At 34.9% G+C, this 12,495-nt stretch overlaps 1 protein-coding gene and 1 pseudogene across 1 annotated transcript; one reads left to right on the top strand and one right to left on the bottom strand.

Moving 5' to 3' along the window:
- Positions 1-1,382: 1,382 nt before the first annotated feature.
- LOC133248708 (olfactory receptor 6C3-like) lies at positions 1,383-2,333 on the top strand. Its single transcript, XM_061419049.1, has one exon. The coding sequence runs from the start codon at positions 1,383-1,385 to the stop codon at positions 2,331-2,333; it is 951 nt and encodes a 316-aa protein (XP_061275033.1).
- A 3,925-nt stretch (positions 2,334-6,258) lies between these two features.
- LOC133248709 (olfactory receptor 6C1-like) lies at positions 6,259-7,269 on the bottom strand (annotated as a pseudogene).
- Between the last annotated feature and the right edge of the window lie 5,226 nt (positions 7,270-12,495).

The following is a 12,495-nucleotide window of genomic DNA, read 5'->3' on the forward strand; positions in this document are numbered from 1 at the left end:
GTAACAGACAAAGAGCAACTATGCATTGCATTATAATGAAAATATTCCTCAAATTTTGCAGCATCAGGAATGAAGTATATTGTGGGTCAAATATTACAAGTCTAACCATAATGAGAACTATAAGCCTTGAGAGCCATGACAAAGGTAAGTCACCATATCTGATTTGAGAGTACAAAAGAAACCAAATAAGTTGCCAACTCAACTCACCAACTCTGAATTTATATAAGTATGGAAGTAATCAGACTTTAAAATTTGATACTAAATCATCAAGAAAAACCAGGAAGTAAGTATCTTTGTTATTTTCCAGTATAATAATATGATTCCTTCTCATTAAAATGTTTTAAAATAGTATTTGTTTACGGGTTTGTGAATTCAAAACCTTTTTGATATTAAAATGTGATTATTTAATAACAAGGAGACTATTCATAGAGGCCTAAAGAACCAGCACAGCATTAAGTTTTGGGTTTTTCATTAACTTTTCTTAAGTTAAATGGTTTTCTGTTACATAATTAAAATGGCATTCCCTATGTAAAGGAATATCTGCTTCCCAGTAAAAGTTTTGACCATCTACTTGGTCACTTTCTAAAGCAATATTGTAAAACAAAAGAAAATTGATATGCTCATTGCATGAACAAAACTGTTTCTAGGCAATATTTACTTTAGTAGCAGAAGTTACACTCTCTTGTCCTTCTGGCCTTTTATCAGAAAAAGAAAACAATGATGTGGGAAAGGGTTGCATCAAGCAAACCCATAAGAAAGCAGAGAACACCAAAAAAAATATTCCCATGGATAAACACATATTCTAAAGTGAGATATTTACTATGTACACGAGTCATTTAAACTTGTGAAAGTTTCCTAAACAAAGTGGGCCTCAGTTTTTCAAAATATAAATGTGGAAGAGGACTACATAACCTCTGTAAGCTTATAAGCTCTGTATTTAGATTATCTACAAAGCATACTGTGTTTATAATACTGAGGAAAGGAGAAGGATAAATTAAACATTATCATATTATTATCAAAGAAGCTAAATATTTTAAAGAATAATTTGAAGTCTTAATAAAGAAAACAGTAGAAAAAATGTCCCAGTTTAAATGTTAACAGGTAACTTTTATTTCATCCATGGCCTGTGAGAGTGTATTTTTGAACATGAGAGCTCAATATTTAACTTCAGATAATATTCATTGAATGAAAGGTTGAATGAAAGGTTGAATGGAAACTGGAGAAAGTTACTGTAAGGAAACAGAGGTTTTAAATTTCAAACACTATGTTCATGATGGAAGCTTTAAAACTTTTGTATTCTATCCAAATATCTTTTAACATTTTTTATGTCCTATAGGGAGAGCATACATTTTTTGTTTTAATGAGGGAGAAAAGAATCAGAAATGAAAAACCACACAAGACCCACAGAATTCATTCTTCTGGGGCTATCAGATGACCCAGAGTTTCAGATTGTGACTTTTCTCTTTTTAATCATCACATACATATTAAGTGTCACTGGAAATTTGACCATCATCATTCTCACCTTAGTGGACTCCCATCTACAGACACCTATGTATTTTTTCCTCAGGAACTTCTCTATATTAGAAATTTCCTTTACAACTGTCTGTATTCCTAGATTTCTGGGCACAATTATCACCAGGGACAAAGCAATTTCATACAACAATTGTACAGCTCAGTTGTTTTTCTTCATTTTCTTGGGTATCACTGAGTTTTATCTTCTAACTGCCATGTCCTATGATCGCTATGTAGCTATCTGCAAACCTCTGCATTACACAACCATCATGAACAACAGAGTCTGTGTACTGCTTGTCTTTTGTGCTTGGCTGGCAGGGTTCTTAAACATCTTCCCACCTGTTATTCTTTTTCTCCAGTTAGATTACTGTGGTTCTAATATCATTGATCACTTTGCTTGTGACTATTTCCCCCTCTTGCAACTATCCTGCTCAGACACGTGGCTCCTTGAAGTGATTGGTTTTTACTCTGCAATAGTGATTCTGCTTTTTACTTTGGCATTAATAATTCTATCCTACATGTTCATCATCAAGACAATTCTGAGACTGCCTTCTGCCAGTCAGAGAAAAAAGGCATTTTCTACATGCTCCTCTCACATCATTGTCATTTCCATCTCTTATGGAAGCTGTATATTCATGTATGCCAACCCATCAGCAAAAGAAAAAGCATCCTTGACGAAAGGAGTAGCAATTCTGAATACTTCTGTTGCTCCTATGATGAATCCGTTTATATATACACTGAGGAACCAGCAAGTGAAGCAAGCCTTTAAGGACACCATCCAAAAGTTTATCTTTTTCTCAAGTAAATGCAAGTATCTATAGCATTGAAAAATAAAGTTCTGATCAATGATTTCTTCATTCATATTCTCTCAAAACTATTTTACTATAGTTATATGATTCTTTTTTATTTGTTCCTATTCTAAACTTCCCCACATATTGAACCAAATAAATTGGATAAAGCTGAATATTGCTTCAGAATTTTCTGTAGATTGTTTTTATTCGCATGTATTTGATGAAGTATAAAATGTTACAATGTAAGCCATTTTGTTTAAGAAAAAGAATATCAGGAATAATGTGGATTTCTGAAATTCTCACTCTTACAAGGTACCAAAAATGAATACTATTAGAAAAATTTGATTATATTGGCATTTTCATGAAATCAAATAACCACATACACTAGCAGGTTGGAAATAAAATATAAATATTTACTTAAATATTATTGAAAGATTATAAACTTAATCATATTCAAATTCTTATTACTACTACTAATTTTGATAATAATGAAGAGAAGGACAAGAAAGAAGAGAGTAGAGATAATTATGTTTAGCAATTACTACATTCCAAACTTATTCTAGAGAATTATTTTCTAGAAGAAAGCAATTTCTTCTTATTGCTTCACTGAATCCTGCCAACAATACTCTGAGGTGCCTGTAACTGTTATTCTCTTGCAGAAATATTACCTTATCTTTTCCTCTGGAAATATCTTATAAGATTATCATCATTCATATGCATATAAAAATGTTAGAATTAAAATTTAAAATCTTACCTCTGTCAAGAATTTTCTCATTTTAGTCATAAATAGTTCAGTCACTCAGTTGTGTCCGACTCTGCAACACCATGGACTGCAGCACACCAGGCCTCCCTATCCATCACCAACTCCTGGAGATTACTCAAACTCATATCCTATGAGTCGGTGATGCATCCAACCATCTCATCCTCTGTCATCCCCTTCTCCTCCCACCTTTCTTCTTTCCCAGCATCAGGGTTTGTTCACATGAGTCAGTTCTTCACATCAGGTGGCCAAAGTATTGGAGCTTCAGCTTCAACATCAGTCTTTCCAATGAAGATTCAGGAATGATTTTCTTTAGGATGGACTGTTTGGATCTCTTTGCTGTCCAAGGAACTCTCAAGAGTCTTCTCCAACACAAAAGTTCAAAAACCAATACAATATTGTAAATACAAAAAATAATTAAAAAAATATTTAAAAAAAAAGCATCAATTCTTCAGCACTCAGCTTTCTTTATAGTCCAACTCTCACATCCATACATGACTACTGGAAAAACCATAGCTTTGACTAGATGGACCTATTAGTCATACTACCTTATTTTAAATAAGAAATAATATATGGGTCAATGTTTAGGAAAATTTTAAGACAGGAAGTCGGTGGACGATCCATAGCCCACTGGGAATATTTGGCCCACCACCTATTTTTGTTAAAAGTTTTATTGAACCATCCAGAGCCCTTTCATTTACATGATGTTCATAACTGCATCCAAAATAAAGACAGGAAGAACTGAGTAATTGCATCAGGGACACTGCCTGCAAATTCTAAATTATTAATATACTACCCTTTTACAGAAAAAGTGTGTGTTGACCCCTGGTATTGATAATCAAATGATTATAATGATATCAAACATTTAAACTAACCACTGAAGAGTTTGTATAGAATGACGTAGATAGCTGTATTATGTGATAATATCAGCATGCTGCTGCTGCTGCTAAGTCGCTTCAGTCGTGTCTGACTCTGTGCGACCCCAGAGATGGCAGCCCACGAGGCTCCCCCGTCCCTGGGATTCTCCAGGCAAGAACACTGGAGTGGGTTGCCATTTCCTTCTCCAATGCATGAAAGTGAAAAGTAAAAGAAAGTGAAGTCGCTCAGTCGTGTCCGACTCTTTGCGACCCATGGACCACAGCCTACCGGGCTCCTCCTTCCATGGGATTTTCCAGGCAAAAGTACTGGAGTGGGGTGCCAGTGCCTTCTCCAAAGCACAGACTCCTTCATATCTTTTGTAAAATTTTTACAGTTCTTTTAATTCCCGGAACTAATCTATCTACTGTTTATGTTATATTTTTATTGAGTGAATAAAAACTCACAATCCTCAATCAAGTCTAAACTTCAGTATTTTCACATGCTTTCAATCAAGCTTAGAAACTATAAATGTTTCAGCATGAGGGAAGGAGAAAGTAATGGCATGACTTCCCTACAACGTGGAAATCTCGGTATTTTTTTTTTATAAGTTATTTTTCTTGTGTTTCATAAAATGATGGATCTAAGACTCTCAATTGAGTATAGTATGTGAATATCAGGAAAACCTTGCCTCTGAGTTATGGTTACAGTCTTTCTATAATAATGGTTTAAAAATGTAGGATGAGTTTGAGTACCTTTCATCATTATATAAATTTTTGACTTCAGGGAAAACAGAAAAGAAAAAAGTGTTCAGGGTCAGAATTGCATGATCTTGCATGATTATTCATATAAAATCTAATCAGTACATTTTCCAATATGATAATGCTTAAAATAAAGATTTTTAACAAAAACCCTCAAGTTTATATATGGTAAAACTTTGCTCTTGTTACCTTCTTTATTCCTATTGATTAGGCATATCACTTAAAGAGGGAATTAAATGAATTGTGTGTACAAACTATTATCTCAGAATAGTCACAAATATGAGAAAGTTATAACACCCCTTAGCTATTGATTATCAAAAGATCAGCTTAACATCAAGCTTTTATTTAAATATACAACTGACCACAGTAAATCAGTCATCTTTGGTATCCAGTAATATTTATTTTGTCAGCTACAAATTGGCACTTGCCATGAGTGCTTGCCATCTGCTTCTACAAGGGTTAAATCATGTGCTGTGCAGCTGCTGATGTTCAATACCACCTGAAGGAGTTCAGTGTGGAGAGCAGGACTGAGGTACTTTGTGCTCTGGGAAAACTGGCAGGACAGGCCTTCAGATAGTTAAACAGTCTCAGGAGCTGATTTTATATTCCCAATTCTTGTGTCTCCTCATATCAAGAAAAACACTAAAATTCTTCATGGTGACGATTGTTTCTCATAACTAGCAGACTTTTCATGAGATGAGCAGAAACTTTCTACAAAAAAAATGTGCTTCAATACACGTACTCTCCTTTTACCAAATCTCATATATACTGTCCTTCCCCTATACCTCTTTAGATCTGTTTCTCACAGATATCTGAGGTCTGTCTCCCAGATTGCAATCCTCATATTGCCCCAAATAAAATTTAACTTGCAACTCTCACATTGTGTATTTTTTTATAATAATTTCTTTAGGCATTTTAAAAGAATTGTTATGATACATATGTTAATTTTGGAGTTCCCCAAGAAGTGGAGGCTATTTCATAGTTTTCCCTAAAAGCTTTCATAGTTTCCTTCATTATAATAGTCTTTGAGTTGATAAATTATACAGCACAGAAAATGTTAAACTCACTAACGAGAAAAATTATTTGATTTCTCAAGAAAGTGTAATTACATCATTCTTTTAAGTTGTACTGTTTTTCATGTAGTTACTAAATTGGCCACAGTATGAAAAGGAGAGTATATGCAATATTCTAATGAGACTATCAGATTATGTTTATTGTTCTTGTGTGGTAATAAAAAATAAGGTTAAACATGATACAATATTTACTCATTTACTGAAGAGTAATTCTAGTGAAATCACAAAATGCTATTTACTCTTGCATTTTGAAATTTCACCAGAAGAAAAGTGCATGAGAGAAGGTTTGCAATCTGAATGGAAAAAAATGTGTACGTATATATATGTACATATATGAAGAGTTCAAATTCAAATGGCAAAAATAAAATACACATATGCAAATATTCTTAGTAAACTTCTGACAATAAAAATCTAAATGAAGAAAATGAATCTAGGGAGGCTGCGTGGATATTAATAAATTTTGAAAAACCTGGTTTTTAATTTAATTGCTCTTCATTCATATGCCTCTAATTCATGAAACAGGACTTTTTAATTTTCTTTTCCTTGAGAAAAAACATAGTCTTCCTTGCCATGTCCATGAAGGCTCTCTTGACTTGCTGATTCCTAAGAGTGTAGATAAAGGGGTTCAGCATGGGTACTACTGAGGTATTTAGCACAGCCACTCCCTTGCTCAAACAGACCCTGTCTTTTGCAGATGGATTCACACACATGAAAATGCAGCTGCCGTAAGAGATGGAGATGACAATCATGTGGGACGAACACGTAGAAAAGGTCTTTGTCCTCTGAGTGGTAGAAGGGATCCTCAAAATTGTTCTGATGACATATGTGTAGGACAGAATTATTAATGCTAAAGTGAACAATAGAATAAACACAGCACAGGAAAACCCCAGTATCTCTAGGAATTTGGTGTCTGAACAAGAAAGGTATAATAAAGGCAAATAATCACAAATAAAATGGTTGATAACATTGGACTTACAGTAATCAAGCTGTATGAAGAACATGAGTAATGGGAATATAATTAAGAATGAAGTCAGCCAAGAGGCCAAGACAAGCAGCGTTCAGACTCTGTGATTCATGACAGTCATGTAATGCAGCGGTTTGCAGATAGCAATGTAGTGTCATAGGACATGGCAACCAGAAGGTAAAACTCAGTGACTCCCAAGAAAAGGTAAAAAAAATACCAGAGTCATACAATCATTAAACAAGATGGTTTTATCCTCAGTAATAATTGTGGCCAAGAACTTGGGAATAGTGACAGTTGTGAATGAAACTTCCAATATGGAGAAACTCCTGAGGAAGAAATACGTGGGGGTCTGTAGGTGGATATCCAGCAGGGTCACGGTGATAATGGTTAAGTTCCCAGTGATGCTGAGCATGTAGGTGATGAGCAGAAAGACAAAGATCACAACTTGCAGTTGTGGGTCGTCCAACAGTTCCAGGAGGATAAATTCTGTTATTTCTGCGTCGTCCAACAGTCCCAGAAGGATAAATTCTGTTATTTCTGTGTAGTTTCTCATTTTTCTCCTTCTTTTAAGTAACCTTCAGGAGAAAACACAAAGGGAAGGCACAGAAAAGGGGATTATCCATGTATAACACTGGGGATTTGTCTCTAAAAGTAAACTTACTATGCCATGCTAACGTAATTCAGGAGATTTTTAAAAACAAGTTAATAAAAATAAGTAACTTACTTTCAAGTAAGTTTTTACCATATGCCAGTATGTGTGTTTCACATAGAATATTTCTTTATAAAATCCCTGTTTTACAGGTTGGAATCAGAGTAGAAATAATTTTAAAAATCATATCCAAATCACATACCTGAATGATTGTGAAAGGAATTGAAAAAGGAGGGTTTATAACCTAAATCTTTCTGCTGCTGCTGCTGCTGCTAAATCACATCAGTTGTGTCTGACTCTGTGCAACCCCATAGATGGCAGCCCACCAGGCTCCTCCGTCCCTGGGATTCTCCAGGCAAGGATACTGGAGTGGGTTGCCATTTCCTTCTCCAGTGCATGAAAGTGAAAAGTGAAAGTGAAAGTGAAGTCGCTCAGTCGTGTCCAACTCCTAGCGACCCCATGGACTGGGGATATTCCCTATCCAGGTGTTGAACCCAAGTCTCTTGCGAATGAATCTTGCATTGGCAAACAGATTACTTACCTACTGTGCCACCTGGGAAGCATCTACATTAATATTCCCTTAATAGAATCTCTATTTTGTCAGTGTATTAGTATAAACATGAAATAGCAATGAAAACCTTTATTTTGTCATTCCAATTAACAGTAATAATAATTCATTTATGTTAAAAAGAAGCTGAGTTCCCTCAATAAATTCAGGCAACCCAGGATTTGATACAAATTTACAAATATAAAAGTCATTGTTCTCAGTTAACAAAGATCATCTGTAATTAACAACTGTGTATAAGAGTCATACATGACTGAGCAACTGAACTGAACTGAACTGATGACTCTGATCTGTAAACCATTCTGGAACGTGAGGTGTTAACCATTCCTGGGATGGTTTTGGTAAAGTAATGAAGAATTTATAAGACATCACTTCAAAGTTTTTTTTCCTTACACCTCATCATGCTTTTTTTCCCTTAGTCCCATGGATCTTAGGATAACAAGTTACAAATTCCTTTCTGTCCCTTTCTTTTTAATGAATTCTACTGTCTTGGATGGAGAAGGCAATGGCACCCTACTCCAGTACTCTTGCCTGGAAAATCCCATGGGTGGAGGAGCCTGGTGGGCTGCAGTCCATGGGGTCGCTAGGAGTCAGACACGACTGAGCGAGTTCACTTTCACTTTTCACTTTCATGCATTGGAGAAGGAAATGGCAACCCATTCCAGTGTTCTTGCCTGGAGAATCCCAGGGATGGGGGAGCCTGGTGGGCTGCCGTCTCTGGGGTTGCACAGAGTCAGACATGACTGAAGCGACTTAGCAGCAGCAGCAGTGTCTTGGATAAGGGCTTCCCAGGTGGCACTGGTGGTAAAGTTCATGCCTGCCAATTCAGGAGACATAAGAGATGTGGGTTCCATCTCTAGGTTTGGAAGATCCCCTGGAGGAGGGCATGGCAATCCACTCCAGTATTCAGCCTGGAGAATCCCCATGTACAAAGGAGCCTGGCAGGCTACAGTCCATAGGGTCTCAAAGAGTCAGAAATGACTGAAGTGACTTAGCAGCAGTGTCCTGGATCTCATTTTAGAAACAGGCATGTGGCTCATTGAAAGTGAAAATTAACCTGTATGATAAACAAGTGCTGGCCATTGTGTTAAATAAGATAACCGGAAGTGATTTTCAGGACACACATGCTATTCCATAGTGAAGTGTAAGCATGGCTTCTTTAAGAAAAGATCACTAACATTCCCCAAATTCACCAATTTAAAAAAGCAACAATATTTAAATGTCTATTAAAGATTGCGTTCCTTATTGTATATAAATTGTGAGACACAAGTGGGAAGCTCTCTAAATTCCACAATATAATTGGAAACAAATTAGGTTTTCACATTCACTATGTGTACTGAATTTTCTCTTCATAACTTTAAGACTCCTAAGGAAATCATAAGTAATTCTATGAACACATATATCCTCAAGGCAGTTTGCACCCTTTGCATATGAGATAGTATTCCACTTCCTTATCTTTTCCTTTCACTTGAGGATCTTTTTCTTGGTGTTAGGTTTATAAGCTAGAATAACTTGTCACAGAATAAAACAGAATACTTAATAAATTTGATATCTTGGGTAATAGCTTGGTTTTCTAACAACCTGACTCAATGGAAGTGAGTCTGAGTGAACTCCGGGAGTTGCTGGTGGACAGGGAGGCCTGGCGTGCTGCGATTCATGGGGTCGCAAAGAGTCGGACAGGACTGAGCCACTGAACCTAACTGAATCTTTTTCTAAAATGATTCATTCCACTCCTGATTGTGTTTGCTGACATCTAATACCATGGGAAAATATCATCATGACTGTATGGGGGAAAAAAAAAAAAACTCATAAGAATCAATTTAGATTATTTTCAGATTATTAATTTATGACTGCCTTTGACTAGTCCTACAATTAGTTCAGAATCTTGTTTCTTCCAGTCCTCTAGTTTTCTTTTTTTAAGTCCTTGTTTCTTTCTTAATGGAAAATGGAAATCAAATCAAAGTACCAATAAGTACGAATAGGAATAATGAAGGAAAAACTATAAAGACCTAAGTCACTCTCAAAATCTGTATATTTTGCTAAAAATGTTGCTTCTCCCCTAATTGTCTAAATTTTGACTATTATCTATGTCTTAAGATAATTTTTAAATTAAAAAGGAAATGAAATCTTATAAAAATATGGCATCAGGACTTAACTTGCTAGTTAAAAATGTGTGAGACTATTAGGGATTTGCATTCCAAGAGAAATTATTAAAAATGCTACTCTCTGAGTTATAGGTTTCTTTTCCACTATGAACATGACTATAATATTTCATGGAATTATTATGAAGGCTAATTTAATTAATAGAAAAGTGAAATTATATAAAAACTTTAAAGCATGTATTCCCAGAGTAAATACTATTTTATTATTATTCCTAAAAATAAAATCAATTATTACCTTTGAGGAAGATGATCCCAATATAAAAAATAATAACTATTTTTGAGGAAACTGGTTTGAGAGACAATGCTAAGACTTATGTAGTTATTTAACAGACTCATTACAATAGTTTTGTATAATGTTTGAATAACCTAACAATGAGAGGTTAATATTAAACAAAATCATATAGCTAGTAAATGGTCAAATTGGTATTCTAAATTCTTTCTGCTTGAACTGAAGCTTGTGTTATTTATCAAACATATATTCAATGAGGAGGACCAAACTCAAAGGGTAATTTTCTAACAATGAATAAATCATTAGTAAGACAAACAGAAAGTATTAATGTGCTCATTCTTCATAACCCTTGATATTTACAGAAAGGAAAGCCGACTCCAAATTATTCATCTCAACGTAATGAAAAGTTAAGCTAAGAATTTATAAATCAATGCTAAGAAAAAGTTGTCATTGGCTTTTACTTCACAGTCTTACCTCTTTTTGTACAAATGCATCACTTCAGGTGACTGAAGCTATTTTAAAAACTTGATCACTATTTCAACTTTAGGATAAGATATCGAGCTTTTCTAAGAATACTCTATATCAACACATTTGGAATTACCTTATTTCTATAGATAAACTACCTTGACATATGTTACATGGAAGCCAGGGGAGCAAACACAGTGAAGGGAAGCAAGATATGGAGTTACTGTGGACCTTTCTGGATGTGACTTCTATATGAATTTTAACCTGCATGAGGCAAATGTTGCTTTATCCACCATATAGCCAAGGCTCATGGGAAATACTCCAGTGAATCAAATGTGACAACAGGGCCAAGAGGAAATACACTAAGGATTATAAACATATTATCAACATTTATATCACTACTGAAACAGAAAACTTTGCAGATAATATCCAAGCAGATATAAAAGCATGAGAACTAAGGCAGAAGCATATGGAATATTTTGCTTACTATCTATGTGAAGATATCTAAATGTACAGGATTTTGGAAGGGATTTCCTGAATATCCTAAATCACCATTTCCCTGAAGAATAGACCTTTTCCCCTTTGCTGACTAAACTACTGTGATGAATTAATCTTATGAGTAAACATTACATTTTCATTTATGTGATAAAATTTCTCTATTAAGTTGCTCTCTGTGCTATTAAATATAAAAAATTAACAAAAATAGAGCACAATAAAAACGATAATGAGAAAAAAATATCATACTCAGTGAATTCCAATGAAATTTATGAGAAATTTTGGATTAAATACACTTTATACTGTTCAAACTCTTCCAAAACACTTTTCAGGTTATTTTTCCATAATAATAGTACTAACTGTTGAGAAGGACCTACCAGAGGTCCTGTTTTCATCTGATTGATTGTCAGTGTTCCAGTAATTACTGAAAGCATAAAATCTAGTAATTTTATAGGAATTTACAACTCAGATTCCTTTTAATCTAATTTTAGAAAGGACAGAAAATTAAATAAACCTCATCTATTGACCCAAACACTGTTATTCATTCAACAAGCATATATGAAAACTCTTTTAACTTTAGATACTATAGGAGCACTAGGGACACTACAGGATCAAAATAGATATGACCCAAACTTTAATCAGCTTACCAAGGAATCTCCAAACACAAATATAGAAGATACTGTCGTGGTCCGTGCACAGGTTGGAAAGGAATTTCCAGACATATAGAATGAGAGGGAAATAAAGTTTATTAGAGTGGGAGATGCTGATAAGAAGAGATACTACACTTGATCTTAGTTAAAAGGCTGAGACGCAATAGACTTAGGGACATGGGGAGAGGGGAGGAAAGGGTGAGAAGTATGGAAAGAGTAACATGGAAACTTACATTACCATATGTAAAATAGATAGTTAAGGGGAATTTGTTGTATGGCTCAGGAAATTCAAACAGGGGCTCTGCATCAAAAGGGTTGGGATTGGGAGGGAGTTGGGAGGTTCAAAAGGGAGGGGATATATGTATAGCTATGGCTGATTCATGTTGAGCTTTGACATGAAACAGAAAACAGCTGTTTTCTGTCAAAAATTCTGTCAAGAAAAATTCTGTAAAGCAATTACCCTTCAATGAAAGAATAAATAAATTTTTTAAAAAAGAAGAAAGAAAATAAAAAAGAATGGGAGACGCTGTTAGAACAGTGAGACAGCTCAAGGGAGAAACGATG

The sequence above is a fragment of the Bos javanicus genome, chromosome 5 (assembly GCF_032452875.1).
Source record: "Bos javanicus breed banteng chromosome 5, ARS-OSU_banteng_1.0, whole genome shotgun sequence".
Taxonomy (NCBI): domain Eukaryota; kingdom Metazoa; phylum Chordata; class Mammalia; order Artiodactyla; family Bovidae; genus Bos; species Bos javanicus.